The sequence below is a fragment of the Orycteropus afer genome, unplaced genomic scaffold (assembly GCF_000298275.1).
Source record: "Orycteropus afer afer isolate SDZICR_OR568_19922 unplaced genomic scaffold, OryAfe1.0 scaffold00510, whole genome shotgun sequence".
NCBI lineage: Eukaryota > Metazoa > Chordata > Mammalia > Tubulidentata > Orycteropodidae > Orycteropus > Orycteropus afer.
Window position 1 is genome coordinate 1,021,910 of NW_006922097.1, and position 25,301 is coordinate 1,047,210.

The following is a 25,301-nucleotide window of genomic DNA, read 5'->3' on the forward strand; positions in this document are numbered from 1 at the left end:
CGACGAAAGAGGGGGAGGCCTTCAATGAGATGGATTGATACGGTGGCTGCGATGATGGGCTCAAGTATAGCAGGGATTGTGGGGCTGGCGCGGGATCAGGCAGTGTTTCATTCTGCTGTGCATGGGGTCGCTATGAGTCGGAAACGACTCGATGGCACTTAACAACAACAACAACAATGAATAAGTTGTTGGTCTTGCAAAATTCTATCATGTGATCTCCACTGTCATTTCTTTCACAAACATTGTATTTTCCAACTACCAATGATTCTTCTTTGTTTCCAAGTTTCACATCCCAATCACCAGTAATCATCAATATATCTTGATCGAGTGTTTGGTGTATTTCACACTGCAGAAGTTGGTAAAAATCTTTAATTTCTTCATCTTTGGCTTTAGCAGTTATGCATATATTTGAATAATAGTAGTAGTAACTGGTCTTCCTTGTAGGCATATGGATATTATCCTATCCTGACAGCATTGTGCTTCAGGATAGATTTTGAAACTTTCTTTTAGACGAGGAATGTGGTATCATTCCTTTTCATTTTGTCATTCCCAACATAGTAGATCATATGATTGTCTGATTCAAAATGGCCAATACCAGTCCATTCCAGCTCTCTAATGCCTAGGATATCAATCTTTATGTGTTCTATTTCATTTTTGGCAACTTCCAATTTTCTTACATTCATACTTCATACATTCCATGTTCCAATTATTAGTGGATTTTTGCAGCTGTTTCTTCCCATTAAGAGTCGTGCCCCATCATCAAATGAAGGTCCCAAAAGCTTTACTCCATCCACATCTTTAAGGTCAACTCTACTTTGTGGAGGCAGCTCTTCCCCAGTCCTATTTTGAGTGCCTTCCAACCTGAGAGGCTCATCTTCCAGTACCATATCAGGCAGTGCTTCAGTGCTATTCATGAAGTTTTCCAATAATCTACCAGACAGTATTTCACTGCTATTCATAAAGTTTTCACTGGCCCTTTCTTTGAAAAGTAGATGGCCCCTTCCTTCTTCCCAGTCAGTCTTAGTCTGGAAGCTCCACTGAAACCTGTCTACCGTGGTGACCCTGCTTATCTTTGAAATACTGGTGGCATAGCCTCCAGCCTTATAGCAACATGCACGCCACCACAGTACAATAAACTGACAGACAAGTGGTGGCATATAACACTAGGAAATTTTAAAATGTCTGAATGAGTGGGACAGGATTCAGAATTTAGATTTCAGATATCAGAAGTCATAGATTTTCCTGAATTAAACTCATATGCTAAAAACAATCACAACCATCAACACAAGGCTAAGGTAAGCCAGAGGATTGAGTCTATGGGGATGACTTAGGCTGCTTTTATTTTCTCCTTGATCTATTCCTCCACTTGGGGGCAGGTGGTAATAAGTCTGTCAGACATAATGCAGAATAAGTATCCATATCTCATGCCAGACCCCTGACTTAAGCAAGAAGAGGAAACCTAAGAAAGGTACAAATTGAGGAGGCAAAATAAATTTTTAACTGTTTCCAGGTGTAACTATACATAGTCAAATTTATTTTTATAGAACCTATAATGAGAAACATCACCACCAGAAAATCAAGCTTCACAGAGTCAAGAATCTTTTAGCTCATGAAGTACATCTACGAGATAAGAGAATTAAACAACTTGAAGAAGACATTGTAGCACTGCAACAACAAATAGAAAAGGTGAGAAAAAAATAAAAGCTGAAGTGCTCACTGATGATGCTGGTGGTCAGTCATTTAGAGAAAGCCTACTCATTTTTTCATTTATGTGTGGCCTCTTCATACCCACATTTCCATTTCTTTTCTTTGCACCTTTTTTCAAGGTGAGCACTTTTAAGCCTTGCCAAAAAGTCCCTAAGACTTAAAAAGATGCTGTACCATATGGAACACTGAAAATAGTCTGCAATCCCATTGTATGATCAGTATCCTGCCTTCAAATGTAAATGTCTTTTTTTAAACACTCCCTAGCAGAGACTTCCAAACCACCTCCAGTAACTCATTCCTGCTGTATGCAGCCTCCCTTTTTCTAGGAACTCCTGTGTTAGTTTTCAATGGCAGAGATCCTTATCCCTTAATCAGTCTTGACTAATGCCTTTAAACTTTTTTTTCCCCCTAAATATTGAGTATTTCTTAAGCTTGTCTTATTGCCCTTGTGATTGACTATCTGGTGTATGGATAAGAAGGAAATGGGACAGATGGGTGGAATCATGCAGAAGAGACTCATGATCCCTAAGCTGAAAAAAATTAAAACAGAAAGCACCCAACTAGACCAGTAATTTTTTTTTTTTTTAATTTCATGGGATTCCCAATATAAATCAGAATTTTGAAAACTCTGTCCTCGCTCCTAAAATGCTAATCAGCAGGAATGCCTGCACCCAATAAACTTCTATTGTATCAGCAAGATACCAAGACAGTACATATAATTTGAGTTTCTGTGGAATATCATGGAACTATAGGTCACTGGACTACACACAATGAAACATTTGAGGATTATAACAGGTGAGTCACCAGTGCTGTATTCTCAGTTCTAAAAATATGTTCTATTGATACCCTAAAATAGTGACAGAACAAAATAGTTTGGATTTGTTCAGGGTTCTTCTATTTTGTCACTAATTATTCAAACTTCTTTTAGAGATTCAGACCCAGTTTAGACTTACAACCTAGGAAAAGAATATAGAATGTATATAGAAAAAAAAGGAGCTCTGGTAGTGTAGTGCCTAAGGCACTTGACTGCTAACCAGAAGGCTGGCACTTCAAACCCACCAGCCACTCCTCAGAAGGAAGGTTGGACAATCTACTTCTGTAATGATACTGCCTCAGAAACCCAAGAAGGGGTCGCTGCGAGTCAAGTCTAACTCACCGGCACATAACAACAACATAGAAAAAAAGTAGCAATTTGATTTATGGGCTCATGAAAAATATCAACTTACTTGTGCATTACCAATTCTTTCTAGTACTGTCTGCCTTCCACTTCTAGGCTTACATTGCAAGAACAACCTCCTGCTTTCAGCAGCCATTTTCTTTCTTCCCTGCTGTACTGTGTTGAATAGTGTTCCTCAAAATTGATGTCCACTCAGAAGCTCAAAATGTGAACTTATTTTGAAATAGGGTGTTGGAAGGTGTAATTAGTTAAAATGGGATCATACCACATTAGGTTGAGCCCTAAGTCCATAGGACTAGAGCTCTGGTGGCATAGTTCCTAAGGTATTTGACTGATAACCAGAAGGCTAGCTGTTCAAACCCACCATTCACTCAGAAGGAAGATTGGGCCAATCTACTTCTGTAGAAGTACTGCCTTGGAAACCCAAGGAGGGGTCACTATGAGTCAAATCAACTCAAGAGCAGTGAGGTTTTTTTTGTTTTTTTGTTTTTTTTAGTATCCTTATACAAAGAAAAGATGTACACACAGAAACAAACACAGAGGAAGAAGGCCATGTAACCATGGAGGAAGTGATTAGAGTCATATAGCTAGAAGCTAAGGAATGTCAAGGAATTCCAGTAACCACCAGAATCTAAGAGATACTCATGGAACAGATCTTCCCTCAAGCCTCCAGAAGCTTTATGAATGGATAAACAAGCTATGGTACAAACAGAATGGAATACTATGCAACATTAAAGAATAATGAAGAATCTGTGGAACACCTCATAATGTGGATGAACTTAGAAGACAATATGCTGAGTGAATTAAGTCAGTCACAAAAAAACTCACAAATATTGTATGAGTTCACTACTGTAAAAACCCAAAGAAAGGATTACACGCAGAAAGAAATATCCGTTGACGATTACCAAGGATGCGAGTGGAGGGGAAGGAAAATTACTAAATGGGTAAGAGACATGTATTCATATGGGTGAAGAAAAAGGCAATATATAAATAGTGAATGACCAGCACAATATCACTAAGGAAAAGGTAGCCATGGAAAGGTGCACAAGAGTTAGATACAATAAAGGTAAACACTGTTACATACACAACCCTGCATTATCAGTAATAATAAACATTAATGTATGAGTGAACACATAGGTACACAGGAAAGATGATGAGGTATGGGTAGGCAAACAAGACTATATCCATGGCCATACATAGGTTAGGAAGACAATATTTCTACATAAACTATATGTATGTGCTATAAAGATGTTCATGTATAAAGTAGAGCTAATGGGAGCTCTGGTAGCATAGTGCCTAAGGCACTTGACTGCTAATCAGAAGGCTGGTAGTTCAAACCCACCAGCTACTCCTCGGAAGGAAGATGGGACAATCTACTTCCGTAGTGATACTGCCTCAGAAACCCAAGGAGAGGTCGCTATGAGTTGGGGCAGATTTGACGGCACACAACAACAACAGTGGGGTAAAGATATGAAAAGTTCTTAGCTATAACCAAACACCTTGAGTCCCTGGGCCTATGAGCTCATGACAACAGTCACAGGTAATATCAAGGTCAATTGGCATAACAATCCAAAAAAGACATTGTTCTACATCCTGCTTTCCTGAGTGGCAACTGGGGTCTTAAAAGCTTTCAAGTGTCCATCTAAGGTGCAACTATTGATCTCTTCCTCTAGAGCAAAGAAGAGTGAAGAAAATCAAAGGCACATGGAAACAATTATTCCAGGGGACAAGTGAACCATCTGAACCTCAGTCTCCATGACCCTGAGACCAGAAGAACTAGATGGTGACTGTCTACCAGTGCCAACCATATGAAAGGGATCACAATAGGAGATCCTGGATAGGCTGGGAGAAAAATGTGAAACAGATCTCAAAATAATACTAATAATAGTAATAAAAAGACCAGGCTTACTGGTCTGATAGAGATTGGTGGAACTCTGAGGCTATGGCCCTTAGTCACCCTTCAGGCCAAGAACTGAACTCACTACCATGGGTCTACTTTTCAGCCAAACAATAGACAGGCCTATGAGGTGAACAGTAACACAAGGAAGGTATTCACTTCTTAGAACAACCAAATTTAAGAGATCAAAAGGGCAGTCTTTTCCAAGGGATGTTGCTCAGAAGGCAAGAATGGATGGGAAAGAAGGACAAAGGGAAACAGTAACATAGGGAGGAAGTGGGAAGAGTGCTATTACATTGTGGAGTTTGTAATTAATGTCATGAAACAAAATGTGCATGAACTGTTGAATGGAAAGCCAATTTACTCAGCAAACGTTCACCCAAATCACAATTAAAAGTTACTTTAAAAAATAAATTTAAAATAAAAATAAATAAATAAGAGTTCTTGGATCTTTTTCTCACTGTCCCTGAAGGTACCTATGGGTTTTGACCTTAGACAGACTTGTGATCTAAGCTGTCCTTCATGAACTGGGTGTTGTCTCATCCACAGAGTCATAAATGTGGATATGTACAGCAGAACTCCATCATTAAATGGAGGCAGTATATAAGAAATCCAGCTCATGCAGGACCTGAAATCACAAGTTGCATGAGGAAGTGGCTCAAATGCCTGTGGTCTCCACTAGTCACATTACCTTCCCCCTCCCAGTCTGCACCTATGGCATTATAGGGAGTTCCTTATGATCAGTTGACTGAAGAAGAGAAGACTTATGCCTGGCTTACAGATAGCTCTGCACAATATGCAGGCACCTCTTCAAAGTGGTGAGCAACAGCACTGCAGCCCCTTTCTGGGACTTCTCTGAAGGACAATGGTGAAGGGAAATCCTCACCATGGACATATCTTCAAGCAGTGAATCTAGTTGATCACTTTCCTTGGAAGGAGAAATGGCCAGATGTGCAATTGTATACTGATTCATGGGCTGTGGCCAATGATTTGGCTGGATGGTCAGGGACTTGGAAGGAACATGATTGGAAAATTGGTGACAAAGAGGTTTGGGGGAGAGGTATGTGGATAGACCTGTCTGAAGGAGCCAAAGACGTGAAGATACTTATGGCTCATGTGAATGCTCACCAAAGGGTGACCTCGGCAGAGGAGGATTTTAACAATCAAGTGGATGGGATGCCATGTTCTGTGGAAACGAGTAATCTTTTCCCCAGCCACTGCTGTCATTGCTCAATGGGCTCATGAACAAAAGTGGCCATGGTGGCTGGGATGGAGATTGAGCACAGGCTTATCAACGTGGACTTCCACTCAGCAAGGCCAACTTGGCTGCATCCAATGCTCAGTGCCCAACTTGTCAGCAGCAGAAACCAACACTGAGAATGTGATTCCTCAGGGTGATCAGCCAGGAACCTGGTGGCAGATTTATTACACCAAACTACTTACATCATGGAAATAGCAGCATTTTGTTCTTACTGGAATAGACACATACTCTGAATGTGTATTTGTCTTCCCCACACACAGTGCTTCTACCGAAATTACCATCCATGGGCTTATAGAATGCCTTGTCCACCATCATGGCATCCCACACAGCGTCACCCCAGATCAAGGGACTCACTTCACAGCAAATGAAGTATGGCTGTAGGCCCATGCTAATGAAATTCACTGGTCTTACCATGTTCCCTATCATCCTGAAGTAATTGGTTTGATAAAACGATGGAATGACCTTCTAAAGACACAGTTACAATGCCAGTAAGGTGGCAAGCCCTGCAGGGTTGGGCCAATGTTCTCCAGGAGGCTGTATATTCTCTAAACCAGTGTTCAATATATGGTGCTGTTTTCCCAATAGCCAGAATTCACACGTCCAAGAACCATAGGATGGAAATGGGAGTGATAGCATTCATTATTACCCCTAGTGACCTACTCGCCAAATTTTGCTTCCTGTCTCTGAAACCCTGTGCACTGTGGGTCTTGAGGTCTAAGTCCCAAAGGAAAAAATACTCCCACCTGCAGACACAATATTAATTCCATTGAACTGGAAGTTAAGAATGACACCCAGCCCTTTTGGGCTCCTCATGCTTCTGGAATCAACAGGCAAAGAAAAGAGTATTGCCTGGTGTGATTGATCCTGATTACTAGGGGCAAAACACAGTGATATTACATAATGGAAGTAAACAAGAGTATGTCTGCAATATAAGATTACATTCAATGGAAAACTACAGCAACCCAATTTTGATATGACTACTAATGGCCCAGAACCTTCAGGAATAAAGTCTTGGTTCACCCCACCAGGCAGGGAACCAAAACTAGCTGAGGTGCTTGATAAGGGCAAAAGGAATACGGAATTGGTGGTGGAAGAAGGTAGTTCTCAGTGCCAGTTTCCACCACATGACCAGTTGCAGAAATGAGAATTATGATTGCCATGAGTATTTCTTCCTTGTATGTATGCATAAAATATTTTTGTTTCTTCAGTTATAAAAAGTAAATGGAGCTAATGCATTTTAAGTTATATGCATGTTGTATCACATTAGGTACAAATATGACTTCATAATCGTCTTTATTTAGATATTATACATGGTTTAGGAGATGTATTTAGGTGCCAAGTTGACAAGAAGTGGACTGTGATAATTATGGTTGTGTGACAACTTGGCTGGGCCATGATTCTCAATGTTTAGGAGTTATGATGTAGTTATTATCCTCCCTGATGAAATGTGGTATAAAGTAATCACCTCTATGATGAGATCTGCTATGAGCAGCCAATCAATTGGAAAGAAGAGTCCTCAGGGGTGTGGCTTGCTTCCAATATATGTGGACATCCTGACAAAGATCTCTGGCCTTTTGCTTGATATGGATCCTGCATCTGGCTAATATCAACTGGCCTCTGGTTCCTGGACTTGAACTATTAGTCTGCCATATTACCTGCCAATGTTGAGATTATTGTCTTCATAGTGTGTGAGCCAACAACCTGCCATTTTACCTGCCAATCTTGGATTTGTCAGCTTCCAAAGCCAGCATCCTGCTGTATTGCCTGCCAATCTGGGTTTTTCAGCCCTTGCAGGCATGTGAGTCAGGAGAAGCTTCCAACATGACATCTGACCCACGGACTTGAGATGTGCCAGCTTCTATGACTGCATGATCCATTTCCTTGAGCTAAATCCCCCCCCCCCCCCCCCCCCATTGCATTTGGATCTTTTGCTCACTGCCCTTGAAAAAATCTATGATTTTGAATTCAAATTCAAGCCCCACCACTTAATAGTTCTATGACCTTGGACAAGTCTCTGCATATCGTCAGAATCTGTGAAATGGCAAAAAAATAATTCCTGCCTCACAAAACTCTGTTGTTGTTGTTGTTGTTGTTATGTGCCATCGAGTCAGACCCGACTCATAGCGACCCCTCCTTGGGTTTCCGAGGCAGTATCACTACGGAAGTAGATTGCCCCATCTTCCTTCTGAGGAGTGGCTGGTGGGTTTGAACTGCCAGCCTTCTGATTAGCAGTCAAGTGCCTTAGCCACTATGCTACCAGAGCTCCAGTGGGGATTAAAATATAAAATGCCAAAAGTGGTACTTTGCACATCTAAATTTTAATAGATACTATTTTCCTTCTTTTTGGCATATAATCTCTTAGAAGCATGTTAATCAATGACTGCATAGTAGTTCACAAGCAAAATTGCTAATAGAATTAGAAATTCTTAAACTAGAGAAGAGTGACTTGAGAGCTTTTAATGCCACAATAATATATGCCTGGGGCCTATGGACCAGAGCCCTGAGCATAAAAAAGCTAGGCTCACGTTCCAAGCACCAAGTCTCCAAAAACAATAATGACAGTTATTTTGGCTTAGTCCCCTTGGCCTTCTATTTATATAGCTACTTTAGAAATCTCCCTTTTGTAGCAAACCACTTGCATCTTCTAATTCTTATGATCATCCAAACCATATTTTTATCCTTTTCTCTCTGCACAGATGTCTTTATTTTTTCATTCAAAAAACATGACATTTCCAAAGGATAGATTGTCTACAGCTCACAGAATCCAATGTCCTTTATAATCCAGTTATAACTACATAGGGTATTGTTTGTTTGATCATGGCTTCATTCTAAATTGTTGCCATAAATATATTTAAGTAATAGCAGATAGGAGTATTGTTAGAAACTGAAGGGTCCTGGATGAAAGGCTTTAAATTATGAAATAGTTTGCTGTAGGACATGATGTAATCTCCCTCCTATAATACTTTAACATTAGAAGTCTTTTCTAGATGATTTCTATTAGTACCTTATTTTAAATAATAATAAAGATGACCTTTTGGACTCTGTAATCCTCCCAGCTACCTAGAGTTGTTATTCTTCTCCCATCCCCACTTACTTCACCATTGGCAGGTGAAGAACCAACACAAAAAACTGATGGTACTCTCATGGTGCCAATAACTTTGGCAGGTCATTGGTGACGTGAGAATGGTAATTCTACATTTTTGAACTTCAGATTCCCTCACCAAGATTGATATTTCACTAACATGTACTGACTCTTACAAAATTGCTTCTATTTTTTTTTTCCTTTCTTTTTCTTATTTTCCCCCCTCTGTTTATTTTCAAAAACATATCCCTGTGTCATTTTAGCTACAGTTTCACTAGCAATTGCTTTGTGGCTAAATCACTGGTAGAAAATGAAACAAGGTATCAGGCTAAAATCATTTCAGCATCATCACAGCAAATATATCCTTACACAACCCACTGCCATCGAGTCCAATCTGACTCATATTGACCCCTCCTTGGGTTTCCAAGGTGTCAACACTATGGGAGTAGATTGCCCAACCTTCCTTCCAAGGAGTGGCTGGTGGATTTGAACGACCAACCTGGTTAGCAGTCAAATGCCTTAGGCACTGCCTCCTAAATATATCCTTAGCACCTGGCTTATGTGCTTGATTGCCCTGCCAATTGTGATCCTGACACTGATTGCCAATGAGGTAGCTAAATTCACTCCCCCCCTTTTTTAATTGTGATTTGCGTGAAAATTTACAAAGTAAATTCACTTTCCATACAGCAGTTCACATACACTGTCTCATGACATTGACTACAGTTTACCACAATGTAACAGCTCCCCTCCCACTTCCTCCCGTTACCTCTTCCCTATGTCCATCCCTCCATGCACTCCTGCCCCCTGAGCATAAAAAGCCCTTCTTTCTCACATGATTGTTCTCTCCAAGGAGTGTATCTACCTCAGGTACATGTTCAACTCATATGCCTGTCTTTTGCTTAGCTGGAAGCCACAGGTGTGGGTTCAATTCCAGGCCTAAAGGGCAGTTAGGGGCCATAGTCTCAGTGGTTCCACCAGGCTCTATATCAGACCAGCACCTGGTCCCCCCCCTTTTTTTTTCCCAAATGATTTTGAGTTTTGTTCCACATTGTTCTCCCTCTCTATCCAGGATCTCCTACATAGATTCCCCCTCCGAGTGGTTGACAGTGGTAGCCAGGCACCATCTAGTTCTTCTGGTCTCATAGTTGTATAGGCTGCAGATTGCATGTTGTACCAGTCATTAGGACTAATTCTTTCCATGAATCTTTGGTTTTCTTCGTTCTTCTTTGCTCTGGATGAGGAGAGACCCATCGTTGCATCTCAGTGGCTGCTTGCAAACTTTTAAGATCCCAGTCACTACTCACCAAAGTAGGAGGTGGAACAATGTTTTGTGTAGTATGTTATGCCAATTGAGCTTGATGTCCCCTGTGACTATGGTCCCGAGCCTACAGGTTCAACTACTCACTCCCTCTAGGTTGCTGGTTGTGACCAAGGAGTGACTACAACCTTGTCCCTTGTCAGCTCTACTATACACCTGGGAATTCAGATCATACAAATACACTTATAGGACCATTGTCTGCCACTTCCCCCCCCCTTTTTGACTTAAAAATAATATAAGTACAAAGTAAATGGAAATGTATTACAAGAAAAAAATTTCAATATGGAGCTTGAGAGAATTCAGTTTTATGTGTTGCTGGTTTGATGCCTGTAGAGAATTAAATTATAAATGAGAGCATTAGAACCTTATTAGAAGTTGCATACTGACATTTTTAAATGTTAACTCCCAAAATAATTAAATTATTTAAATGTCGTTGTTGATGTTGGTTGCCGTCAAGTCAATTTTCGACTCATAATGACCCCGTGGGACAGAGTAGTAGTTGTCGCATAGGATTTTCTGGGCTGTAATCTTTACAGGAGCAGATTTCCAGTTCTTTCTCCACAGAGACACTGGTGATTTCCAACCACCAACACTTCATTTGGCAGTTGAGCACTGAACCATTGCACTACCAAGTTTCCAGGGCTCCAAACAAAATAGATAACATGAAATAACCAAAATAAACAGAACTATCTACCTATAATGAATGAATGATCAGCAAACAGATGAAAACAGACTAGAGGACAGGAAAGAAAGAGTGAAGGAGTGAAATTTACCATCACAGTTTAGAAACAGGCTAATGCTCTTAAATCTATAATTTGTTCTCCTGCTGTGTTAATTAGGGGACTTTCTTATCGACAGGAGAAAGCATTCCTGGACCACATCACCACCCAAAATGATACCCTGCTCCTAGAAAATAGAAAACTTCTGGAACAACTCACAGAGCAAGAAGCATTGATCCATGACAACAAACGTATGCTATCTTCCGTGCAGAGCAGGTAGGTGCAGCCCTACCTCAGGAGCCAATGAATTCTGTAAAAAGAATGATTCTCACTCAACCGAGTAATTGTAACAGCATTACAGAGACTGTTCTTTGAGCTTGAGGCCTATCCCATAATGGTTGCTTTCTCTGCTGTCTGCTACTCTCAGCCGACTATGGAAGTAACAGAGTGAAATTTCTTGGAGGAGGCTGGCCAGACATTCGGATAGGCTCTCTCACAGCAGTATTGCACCATTGCAGACCCTTTTGTGTGCCTCTGGTCCATCACTTCATGTGTTGACACACTCTGTTTTTATCAGGAGACCAAGAGACAATCAGGTTCACAAGAGTGATTTAAATTCATGAAACTCACCAGATAACAACATACCATTTTTTAATGAGAAAAATTGAAAGCAAGGATTCACATATCAATCAGCTGGAGCATTTGCTCCTGTATAGGAAAGTTTAATTACATTTAAAAATTTGTTTGGCAAACACAGGATCAGAGCCAAGAGTATAGGTGGATCATAACAGATAGTGTCACCCATAATAACAATAATGACTTAGATTTTTTGAGCACTTAGGTTTTCTTCTCATCTGTTTATATGTATAAACTCATTTAATCCTCATGCCAATTCTAGGAAGGAGATACTATTATTAGCCTATTTTACAGACAAGGAAAATAAGTTTCAAAGATGTTAAGAAATTCAGTCAACTTAGTGCTAACTAAAAGGTTGACAGTTTGAATCTACCCAGCATCTCCATGGGAGAAAGGCCTGGTGACCTATTTCTGTAAAGATTACAGCCAAGAAAACCCTAGGGAGCCATTCTGTTCTGTCACATAGGGTTGCTATGAGTTGAAAATTGACAACAGCTAACAGGAACAGCAATCACTGGCAAAGCAGGATAGCCTGGCCCTAGAGCCTGCACCATGATAGTTTAGAGAGAGATCTTCCACGCAGATTGGGACTCTCCTGTCTGCTGCTTTGGGTGTGCTCTCTTCTGGGCACACCTGGAGACCCACTGATCTTCTCCAGTCGCAGACTCCTCTTCCATACATTCCATCTAAACATTTACTCTTTTCAAACTATAGGATCACTTCAGACATTTAGGGTCCAATATAACTGACTTGTTTCCCTTTCTTTAACATTAATAATGTTCCTGCCTTGGTGTCCTGAAGGTACAATGTGGTCACCTGGATTGGATTTTAGGGTATTTTCCTTAGAGTAAATTTCTTCTACAGGATGTTTCCTCATTTTACAGATGAGGAAACTGAGGCTCATATTGGATAAATTGTCAAGAGTCACATAGCTGTGAAGTGGAAAAAACAGAACACTAACACAATATTTGTTCATAACCATCACACTGCCATGTCTCCCAAATAAACTGTGGCACTGGAGAGTAAGCCAAGTAGGTGGTTGGAAAGGAGCTCAGGCTTGGAAGTCTGAAAGATTTGTGTTGACACCCTAGCCCTACCACATTCTAGCTTTACGTTCTTAAACAAGATACTTTCCCCTTTCTGAGCCTCAGTTTCCACTTCTATAAAATGGGCTTAATAGCAGTTTCTATTTTATAAGGTTGCTGTGAAATTTAAATGAGGGGCCAATGCATGACAAGTTTTAAGTGCTTACTGTGAGGGTAAATCACAGTGCCTAAGTATGGGTGAATACTTGCTTATACTACTATTTCCATGACTCCTATTTCTTCTACTACTAAATTACTGCTAGAGAACTGGGTGACTGTACAAGATCAGAACCAGATTAAGTTGTGTAACTATAGTATTTGAAGTAATAGAGTCTCATTGCAGTCCCACCCCTAAGCATCTCAAGGGATGGAATAGCACCCTTCTTGCACATAGTTTACCTGTTCTCAGTATTTATTTAATGACTGTGTACTGGCCAGAAGCTTATTAATTTTCCACTTGGTTTTAGAATATGGTGGGAATTATTCTGCTTAACTTCTTTCTAAAACTTGGACAGTGGGCTAAGACCTTAGATAGTGGGAAGTGGGCCTTAGTTTTGGATTTTCACCAATGATACAGAACTTTCTAGTTATGCCTTTGATTTGTGCTATTCTTAGAGTCCTTTTCCTGGATAAAGAAAATAAGCAATTACATGACAGTAGTCTGCGGCTCACACAGCATGTCAGCCTTTTAGAGCGCTTTATAAGGAACATCCAGATTCACAGAGGAGAGGTAAGATGTTTGGTTCCTATTGAGTCCTTAATCTGAAGTTTGGCCTGCTGAGGTTGCTGTGCTCTCTTCCCTTCATCCAGAGCTACAGCCATGCTTTTGGCACAGTGGGCCGTGGCAGAAAGGCCATGAGCTGCATGCCAAGGCAGCAGACCCTGAGACTGCTTTTGGCCAGCTTTGCTTTCCACTGGGCCAGCTGTTAGTAAATATTCCTTTCCTGTGTGATACCGAAGAGATTTGTATGTGCCTCATAGCTTCTCTCATAACAAAGTATATTGTCATTTTCTTTTTACTTTTCTGTCTTTTCAACTCAGCAGTGAGCTTATGGAGGACAAGGATTGTCTCTCACATATCACTCTATCTATGGGCAGCTGCTACATAAATGTTGGGGAATTTCCTTATGTATGCCTCTTTCTCAGCAACCCTGGTTGACATGTACTGTCTTAGTAATCTAGTGCTGCTATAATAGAAATACCACAAGTGGGTGGCTATACTGAACATAAATTTATTTCTCACAGTTTAGGTGTCTAGAAGTCCAAATACATCTTCTAGGTTCCTTGGTGATCATGTGGCACATAGCTTCATTTCTGTCTTGGGCTTTGCTTGCATGTGTGCTTACTTAATATGCTCTATTATATCTTAAAAGAAATTAAAACACACTCTACCTTAATACCACCTCATTAACACCACAAAGAAAACCCATTCCCAATGAAATTATAACCACAGGTATAGAGGTTAGGATTTACAACACATATTTTGGGAGGACACAATACCATTCATAACATGTATCATTATATCACCATCTAAGAGATGAGCAAATCTGAGGCTCAGAGAGGTAAAGTGAAGCTAGTCTGGCCTGGCAAGGAGTCAAGCCTAAGGAGATCATGTGCGTCAGAGGAGAAAAATCATGGTTTTTTTTTTTTTTTTTTTTTTTTAATTAAGCAGATAAGCCTCTAAATCCAGAGAAATGCAGCAAATAGTATAGGTTCAGACAAGGTCCAAAATCTGGCTGGTAAGTGAGTCAGCAAGAGTGACTTACTTCAGTGAGCAGAGTTCCAGAATAGAGGATGCTTGTTCTCTTGCCTGGTTTATGTCATCTGATAGCTATTTGTTCCTGGAATATTTTTCAGTAAGTCCTGCTTATTGGGCATCATTGCTATGAGCATAATACTTGGATCTTGTTTATTCTCAGAAAGGTGATTATTTGCAAGCTATGTGAGTTGTTTTGCAAATTTTGTCAAAAGTAGAACCATCATATTATGTGGCCTAATTTCCAATAGTTTACATCCTTGCTTGAACTACAACTGTTCTCAATTGTCTAGTCATTTGTTCTTTTACTTAATCATTTATTCAGTAAACATTGATCAATTCCAGGAAGTGTGCTAAATCTTAGGAATATGAGGATAGTCTCTGTTTTCAGAGGCCTTCAGTTTACTAGAGAAGGACAAACACATACAAAAATAAGTACTTTAGTATTATAGGTACTGAGGTAGAAGCCTAAATGGAGTATATGCTTGAAGAATGCTTTGAGAATGATGGCAAGACTGGGGTGATATCTAAAGGCCACAGGGTCTCTTTTGAAAATATTCTAAAATTGATTGTGGAGATGGTTTTATGACCCTAAGAATATACTAAAAGTCATTGTACATCTTAAATGGGTGAGTTGTATGGTATGTGAATTATATATCTATAAAGCTGGTACAAAAATAAATATTTTTTTAAAAGATGGTTGTTAAGGAGAAAATGGAATACTACAATGCACATAAATTACCTAGTGTATTCAGAAGAGGAGGTGGAATAAAGGATATCATTGCTTATGTCAGATGGATCTTAGCTGAAAGCATAAAATACCAGAAAGATGTTTACTTGTGTTTTACTGACTACGAAAAGGCACTTGGCTGTGTGGATCATAACAAATTATGGATAACATTACCAAGAATGGGAATTCCAGAACTCTAAATTGCACTCATAAGTAACCTGTGCATAGGCCAAGAGGCAGTTGTTTGAACAGAAAAAGGGAATAGTTAATTAAAACTCAGAAAAGGCATACATCAGGGTCGTATCCTTTTACCATACTTATTCAATCAGTATGCTGAGCAAATAACCTGAGAAGCTGGGCTATATGAAGAACACAGAGGCCAAGACAAGATGGCATCCTGCTAACACACTCCACTCAGTCCCTCTACAACAGAGACCCAGAAAAACCAAGTGAAACAGATACAAATAATGATCCTGGAAATCTGCGCTCCAATGGTGTAGGGAATAAGGCTGCTAAACAGAAGATCGTGCTTCAAACTCACCAGCTATTCTGCAGGAGGAAGGCGGGGCACTCTACTTCCATAAAGATGTATAGCCTTGGAAACCCAACAGGGGTCACTATGAGTTGGAATGACTCAATGGCAGTGGGGTTTTTTTTGGAGGGGAATGAGAAGATAGAGATTATATTGAGCACTGACTGGAAAGGAAGATGGAGCGAGGTCAGTGACTGGGGAAAGAAAAGAAGCCAGGAATGGCTGAAGTATAGTCATTTTAAACACAGAGGCATCAGACATGGATAAAAAGGGAGGAAAAACTGCACAGAATCCACATAGTGGTAAAGACACAATATAGACAGACTGGGAGGAATTAAAGGTGAGCTGAAGTCATGTGGAAACTGGGAGAGGAACGTGCAGGGAAGTGGATCAGACTTACAGTGGCATGTTGTTGTTGTTGTTGTTTGCTGTAGGAGGCTGCAGATCAAGGACAGAGCCATAGAAAGGTATGAAATAACTCACCACTAGTAAACCAAACCGGGAGCTCTGGTAGCATAGTGGCTAAGGCACTTGACTGCTAACCAGAAGGCTGGTGGTTCAAACCCACCAGCCACTCCTCAAGGAAGATGGGGCAATCTACTTCCATAGTGATACTGCCTCGGAAACCCAAGGAGGGGTCGCTATGAGTCGGGTACAACTTGACAGCATATAACAACAACAACAAGTAAACCAAACCAAGCTCTCTACTATCAAGTAGATTCCAAATCAGTGGCCCTTTTTGAGTCAGAATGGAACTTCATTTTGGGGTTTTCAGGGTTGTAGACCTTTGCAGAAGGCAGACTTCCTTGTCTTTCTCCTATGGAGATGGGTTCAAACTGCCAGCCTTTTGGTTGACAGTGTGTGGTGCGGTGAATTACTTGGTAGAGCTTTTCTAGCCATAGTCTTTGTAACTCCCACCGGATTACTGGAAGGGACCATGCAAGTTAGGTGCATAGAATTCTGATGCTGGGGTTAGTTTTTTCACTCTGCCAGGCTTAAAATGAGCCTTCCTAGAGGCAGAGAGGGGATCTCACTGCCATCAAGAGAGAAAAGCTGGAGGTGAAGTAGAGTGTGTCCTTGGACCCGAGATCCCTGCACTGGACCTCCTTGGCAGAGATGCCCCAGCAGAGAGACATGTCCTGGCAAAGAGAGAGACACCCAGGCAGAGAGAGATGCCTCAACAGAGAAGATCACAGTGGAACCAATAGGCATGAGACAGAGCAGTGGGCTTACCTGGTCCACAGAGTGAGAAAGCTGAGTGCCCTTGGGTAGGAGTGTTGCTGACAGACGGGGGTGCACCTAGTTGTACCTACCAGCAGAGCTACAAGAGCTTTGTAACACTTGCCCAAGCAGATCAGAGGCTAGACCGAGAGGCCAAGGGCCAGAGAAGTGTGTCAGGGGACAGAAGAGGGTAGACTGTTCTGGTCGAAGAATAGTATCCTGAGCACACTCTTGAACCTGAATTGTAGCCTGTTACTTCCCTAATAAACACCATAATTGTGAGTATTGTCTGTGAGTTCTGTGTGGCCATTGCAGCAAATCATGGAACCCAGCAGACAAGTAGTGAGTGCCGTGGGAGGGATGGCTGGTGTCAGAATTGGTAAAAGGCTAGAGGGTGGCAGCATGTCTGGCCTCATAGGAAGGCCTTGGGCTGCTGATGGTGATTCTGTCTTCCTCTTGTGAAGTTGGAGGAAGTCAGAAGTTGTTGCCTCCATGTTCTTTTTGCACAATGGAGTGCTTTAACCACTACACCAGAGTCTTTTGGGCTGAGTACCTATGTGAGAGGAAAAGCTTGTGTCAGGGTGGTAGAAGAATCTAGGCTCAGAATGAGCTTTTGCTCAAATCTGGGCAAGAGCTAGATAAGTGGCTGTGTGTGCCGACAAAGATGCCAGACAATCAAGATTAGAGAAATACACTCCCCAAACTAACAAACGTACACCTTCTCTGTACATTGGGGTAGATACCTTTATGGCCTCTCCAGCAGATAGTCAGAGGCTGAAGTTCACTTGCCTGGTTCCTGAGGCACTGACAGATCTTTTTCACACTGAACTCAGACACACCTTTGCAGCCTCCTCTCTCAGAAGTACCCATATGCACCAGGTACCTCCCACCTCTGCAAGGGGAAAGGCTTGTTTTGGGGCAGTTGGAGAAGATAGTCTCAGAGCAGCCTTTCACTAGAATCTGGACAGGAGCTGGATAAATGGCTATGTGTGCCCAGAAAGGTCCCAGACATGCCAGTGAATTGTGACTGGTGAGGCACACTCTTCACTCTAAAAAAATTATAGCTCTCCTACAAATAGGGGCAAAAACCTCTCCTGCTACTACTAAGGTGGTGGCCAGGACATTCCCACCTAGATCCCCTGACTACCTCCTCTACAGCCTAGCCACCCTCAGCAACCCACTCCAAACAGACAGACCCAGGGATTGTGGCTCTCCCTTCCTGCATTTGCATCACTGGCTGATATTTCTCACATTGAGCACAAAAACACACCTGCAGCCTTCATTCTTGTAGGTGCCCACTTGTGCCAGGCTCCTTTCACTGCCTGCTCCTAGGACTGCTGGCTGACCATAGAAGCCCCGCCTCCTCAGTTTCCTTATCTTACCCTTTATTTTTCTCCTTTCTTTTTTTCAAATTTTTCTTCCTGTTGATCTGTTCATTTCTCCTCCTTCCTCTCCTTCTCCTTTCATTTTTACCAATCATTCATCTTGTCCACTCCATTTTCTTTTTTTTTTTTCTCTCTATCTTTTTTTAAAATTCTATCTTTCCCTCCTTTTCTTCTCCTTGGTTTCTTTTCTTTCTTTCTTCCCTGCCTGCTCCATCTGATGGGAGGAAGACATTAACTGTCCACTAGTCAGCCATATTTACTGTACCAACCACCTCACTCAATAGACAAGCATAACCACCAGCTCCTGCACCACTGGATCAATGACAGATGGTGAACAATACTTTCTCATCTCAACTGCAGCTCCTCTTCATGACAGAGGTCTGCACCCACATTCCTACCAGTTATTACACCAATCCAGAGACAGCCGGGACATGCCCAGTGCTGCCAAGCTAACAACCAAAGCAGCACACTAGCTTCACACATCTGGATATATCAAAACAAAGCAAAACAGGGTGGTGGTGGTGGGGAAACCATAACCAACAAATAAAGACAACAATTTCAAAATGTCTCAGAGACAACAGACAACTTCAATTCAAACAAAGAAACAGGACAAAATAGTGGAAGCAAGTGACCAAACTAAAGAATTAGAAAATATTCCCAAGGAAGAACAAGTAATAGAATTATCTGATAAGGAATTTAAAAATTATGTGTGTGTGTGTGTGTGTGTGTGTATATATATATATATCCTTCTAAGATCTCAAGGAAATTATGAATAGAAGCTAGAAAAACACAGATAATACTTCTGAAAAATTCAGGAAAATCATAAAAGAGCAAAATTACAAAATAAATAGACAATTAGAAATCATACAAAAACAGAAATTAGAAATCCAGAAGATGAACACTAAAATTATGGAGCTGGATAACACATTAGAAGGACAAAAGAGTAGACTCAAACTGGCTTGAAGAATGCATTGCCAAGCTAGAAGACAAATCTGTTGATACCACCTTGTATGAGGAAAAATCAGAAAAAAAAAAAAAAAACTGAAGAAAACCTAAGAATTAAATTGGATGGTATAAAAATAAATAAGATACATCTGATTGGAATTCCAGAAGAAGAGGAAGAAAAAAAAAAGAAAATTGTCAAAGACTTGCTAGCAGAAAACTTTCTCAATATCATGAAAGACAAAAGACATTCATCCAAGAAGCTTAATGAATCCCACACAGGATGAACCCCAAGGGAAAGTCAGCAAGATATATCATAATCAAACAGTCCAACACCAAAGACAAAGAATCTTGAAAGCAGCTCAGGAAAAATGAAGTATTACCTACAAAGGGCAACTAATCTTCTGATTTCTCAGAAGAAACCATGCAGACAAGTAGGCAATGGGATGACATATACAAAATCTGGAAGGAAAGAATTGCCACCCAGGGATTTTATATCCAACAAAACTGTCCTTCAGATATAATGGTGAAATTAGGACATTCCCAAACAAATAGAAATTAAGGGAATTTGTAAAACCCAGACCAACCCTACAAGAAATACTAAAGGGAGTCCTTCAAACAGAAAACCAACAACAGAAGATGACAATTTAAGATTAAGACACATGACAATACCATCCTAAAACCAACCCAGAAAAAGAATTCTCAAAACCAAAATAAGTTTTCAAGATGGGAAAAAGAGAATCAGAGGAGTCATATGTAAATGACACTAACTGCAAAACAAATAGAAGGAATAAATGGTATAATTACAAAACTTCCAAATGGAGAGGAAGTCAGGATGATATCAATATAGAACACACTGTTCCAAACTTAGGGAGGTAAGAATTTATCACAAGGCAGCCACAAATAAAATTAAAAAGCCTTCTAACCAAAATAAAAAAACAAAATCACAAGGACTTATGTGTTAGGCTGGGTTCTCTAGAAAAGCAAAACCAGTAAAGCTTATTTATACATATAGAGAAAGAGAAATTTATCTTAGGAAAATGCTCACACACTTATAGAAGCTGGCAAGTCCCAAGTTCTTGGATCAAACGTCAAGCTGGAGGCGTTTCCCGACTCACAGAGCTGCAGGGGCTGACAAGCTCAAGGTTGGCAGGCAGTAACCAGCTGTTGACTCCAAGGAATGATGAATCCAAGATCTCTAGGCCAAATGGTGGATTGTTTGCTCATGGACAGTTGTAGGCAGCACAACAGGATCTTCATCCACAGAAACTATCTCTTTTCCCAGGATGTCTATAAATATATTAGAAGCAGGCCACACTCCTAGGGAAACTCCCTTTCAACAGATTGGCTGCTCAAAACATATACATCCTATCCCACCATGGGCATAACCCACGTCACAACTGCTTAAACCACACAGAATTGTGGTCCAGTCAAGGTGACACACAGCTCCAGCTATCACAACTTAGTAAACACAAAATCAACAACAATGAAGAGAAGGAAAAGAAGACTCAATGACAAAATGAACTCAGCACAGAATAATATTCATAACAACAAAGAAACCATGAACACTGCAACAAAAGAATGACAACAGCAAATTCATACCTATCATTAATTACACTGAATGTGAATGGATTAGATGCACCAGTCAAAGAAAGAGAGTAGCAGAATGGATAAGAAAAGAAGACCCATCAATATGCTGTCCACAAGAGACTTACTTTAGACACAAAAAATAAATTAGAAATCAAAGGTAGAAAAAATATGTATCAACCAAAAAAGAGCAGGAGTGGCAATATTAATCTCTGATAAAATAGACTTGAAGGTGACAACCGGCATAAGGGACAAGGAAGGTCATTATATGATGATAAAAGGATCACTTGACCAAGAGGACATAACCATGAAAAGTCTCTATCCACCCAATAAAAGAGCTCCAAAATACATAAAGCAAACATTAACTGAATTGAAAGGAGAAATAAATAAAATCTACAATAGTAGTAGACGTATTCAACACATGACTTTCGATGAGGACAGGACAACTAGGAAAAAACTCAACAAAGATACAGAAGATCTCAATCACACAATCAGACAACTCTACCTCATAGACATATACAGAACACACTACCCCCCCCAAAAAAAAAAAATACAATACACATTCTTTTTCAGTGCACATGGATCGTTCTCCAGACTAAACAATATGTTAGACCACAAAACCAGCCTCAATAAATTTAAAAGCATCAAGGTACTACAAAGCACCTTCTCAGACCACAACACTATAAATTAGACATCAAGAACAGGAAGATCAGGGAAAAAAATCAAATATATGGAAATTGAAGAACACATTGTTCAAGAACTGCTAGGTAACAGAAAAAAATAAACTGTGAAATTAAAAAAAAAAAATTCATAGAAACAAATGAGATTGAAAACACATCATACCAAAAACTTTGGGACACAGCAAAAGCAGTACTCAGAGGTCAGTCAACTTATAGCAATAAATGCACACAACAACAAAAAAAATAAAATAAAATAACAAAAATCAACACCTTAACCAAACAACTCTGACAATTAGAAAAAGAAGCAGTCTCTGGAAGAAAGGAAATAATAAAGATCAGAGCAGAAGTAAACCAAGCAGACAACAACAACAAAAATAGAAAAATTTGACAAGACTAGAAGTTGATTCTTCTAAAAGGGTAACAAAATCAACAAACTACTGGCAAATTTAAGGAAAACAAAGAGAAGATGCAAATAACAGGAATAATAAAAGAAATGGGCAACATCACAACAGAACCAACAGAAAGAAAAAGGATAATAATAGAATACTGTGAAGAACTGTATTCCAACAAATTTGACAACTTAGAAGAAATGGATAAATTTCTAGAAATACACCAAAAGCCAAACTAAACCTACTGCCATCAAGTCACTTTGGACTCATAGCAACCCCCACTGGGTTTCCAAGGCTGTAAATCTTTACAGAAGTAGATTACCTCATCTACTTCCCACAGAGAAGCTAGTGGGTTTGAACCACCAACCTCTTGGTTAGCAACTTTACCCACTATGCTGATAAAATCCAACACTATCTCAATAGTAATAATAATACACAATGACCAAGTCAGATTCATGCAAGCTATGCAAGGATGATTCATTATCAGGTAAACAATCAACATAATACATCACATACATAAAACAAAGGAAAAGTACATGATCATATCAATCGATACAGAAAAGGCATTTGATAAAATACAACACCCATTCCTGATAAGATCTCTCAGTAAAATAGGAATAGAAGGTAAAGTTCTCAACATAATAAAGGGCATGTATGCAAAATCAACAGCTAATATTATTCTCAGTGGAGAGAGACTCGAAGCATTCTCTTGCACATGGGAACCAGGCAAGGATGCCCTCTATCACCACTTCAATTCAACATTGTATTGGAAGTCCTAGTTGGAACAATAAGACAAAAAAGAGAAATAAAAGGCATCCAAATTGGCAAATAAGAAGTAAAACCATCTCTATTTCCAGATGACATGATCCTATACATAGAAAAACCAAAGACTTGGCAAAAAACTACTGGAACTAATTGAAAGAGTCAGCAAAGTGGAAGGCTACAAGATCAACATACAAAAAAAATCAGTTGGATCCCTCTACATCAACAAAGAGATCTCTGAGAAGTAAAACAATACCATTTGAAATAGCTACCATAAAGATAAAATTCTTAGGAATAAGTCATACCAGGGACACGAAAGACCTATACAAAGAAAATTCAAACCACTATTATGAGAAACTATAAGTGAAAAAAAAAAGAAAGAAACTATAAATGACCTACATAAATGGAAGAAGATGCCATGTTCATGGATAGAAAGATTGAACATTGTAAAAATGTCAGTACTACTCAAAGCAATCTATATATTCAGTGCAATCCCGATCCAGATTCCATCAACATTCTTTAAAGATATGGACAAACCAATCACTAATTTTATATGGAAAGGAAAGAGAGCTCAAATAAGGAAAACACTACTGAAAAAGGAAAAAGTAGAAAGTCTGACACTCCCCAATCTCAAACTACTGTACAGCCAGGGTAGTCCAAATGACTAACATGACTGGGGTCTTAAAAGCTTGTGAGCAGCCATCTAAGATGCAACTGGAAGAAAATCAAAGACATATGGAAAGTTAATCCAAGAGTAATGGACCATGGGAACCTCAGCCTACAACAGTCCAGTTATTGGTACAACAATAGACACATAGACCAGTGGAACAAAATTGAGAACCCAGAAATAGATCTATCCACCTATGGACAGCTGATCTGTGACAAAGGGCCAAAACCCATTAAATGGGGAAGAGACAGTCTCTTTAACGAATGCTACTGAAAAACTGGTTATCCATTTGCAGAAAAATGAAACAAAATCCATGCCTCACACCATACACAAAAACTAACTCAAGATGAATCAAAGACCTAAATATAAAACTCAAAACTATAAAGTTCATTGATCCCTTTTTGAGTTTCCAAGGTGGTACCTCCATGGAAGTAGATTGCCCAATCCTTTTCCTGAGGAGTGGGTGGTGGGTTTGAACCACCAGCCTTCTGCTTAGCAGTCAAATGCCTTAGGCTGTAAATGTAAAATCCAAAGATAAAATAGGGGAAAACTTAACAGCCCTAATATATGGCATAAATAGACTATCAAGCATAACTCAGAATGCACAGAAGATAAATTAAATGACTGGGACCTTCTAAAAATAAATTTTTATGCATAACAAAAGACTTCTCCAAGAGAGTAAAAAGAGAACCTATAGATTGGGGGGAAAAAAATATTTGGCAATGCTATAGGGGAGCTCTGGTAGCATAGTGGCTAAGACACTTGCCTGCTAACCAGACGGCTGGCGGTTCAAACCCACCAGCCACTCCTCGGAAGGAAGGTTGGACAATCCTACTTCCATAATGATACTGCCTCGGAAACCCAAGGAGGGGTCGCTATGAGTCGGGGCCGACTCGACGGCACATAACAACAACAACAACAATATCCAACAAGGGACTTATCACTAAAATTTTTAGAAAACTTCAATACCTCAACATCAAAAGACATACAATCCAATTGAAAAATGGGCAAAGGACATGAACAGGCACTTCACCAAAGAAGGTATTCAGGCAGCCAACAAACACATAAAGAAATGTTTATGATCATTAGACATCCTACCCCAGAAATAACAGCAAAGTTCAACAAGATAGAAAACAACAAATTCTGGCAAGGGTCTGGAGTGATTGGAACTCTCATACACTGCTGGTAGGACTGTAAAATGGTACAACCACTGTGGAAAATGGTATGGCACTTCCTTAAAAAAAGTTGGAAATGGAAATACCATTTGATCCAGCAATCCCATTACTAGGTATGTATCCTAAAGAAGTGAGTGCTGGGGCAGGAATAGATATATGCACACTCATGTTCATCACAACACTATTCACAATAGCAAAGAGATGTAAACAACCTAGGTGCCCATCAGCTGATGAACAGATAACCAACCTATGGTAATACACACAATGGAATACTGTGCAACATTAAATAATAAAGACGAATCAGTGAATAACCTCACAGCATGGATAAACTTGGAGGATATCATGCTGAATAAAATAACTCAATCATGTTGTTGTTGTTATTATGTGCCGTTGAGTCGGATCCGACTCATAGCAACCCATCCTTGGGTTTCTGAGGAAGTATCACTACGGAAGTAGATTGCTCCATCTTCCAAAGAGTGGCTGGTGGGTTTGAACCACCAGCCTTCTGGTTAGCAGTCAAGTGCCTTAGGCACTATGCTACCAGAGCTCCATATGTATGTGTATATATATATATATATATATATATATATATA

At 40.0% G+C, this 25,301-nt stretch overlaps 1 protein-coding gene across 1 annotated transcript in view; it reads left to right on the plus strand.

Annotated features, from left to right (window-relative positions):
- Nucleotides 1-25,301, plus strand: part of CCDC30 (coiled-coil domain containing 30) — a 218,587-nt gene that overhangs the window by 191,536 nt on the left and 1,750 nt on the right. Inside the window, 3 exon segments of the mRNA XM_042782917.1 lie at nt 1,545-1,686; nt 11,301-11,437; nt 13,498-13,612. Coding sequence (XP_042638851.1) covers nt 1,545-1,686; nt 11,301-11,437; nt 13,498-13,612 — 394 coding nt within the window.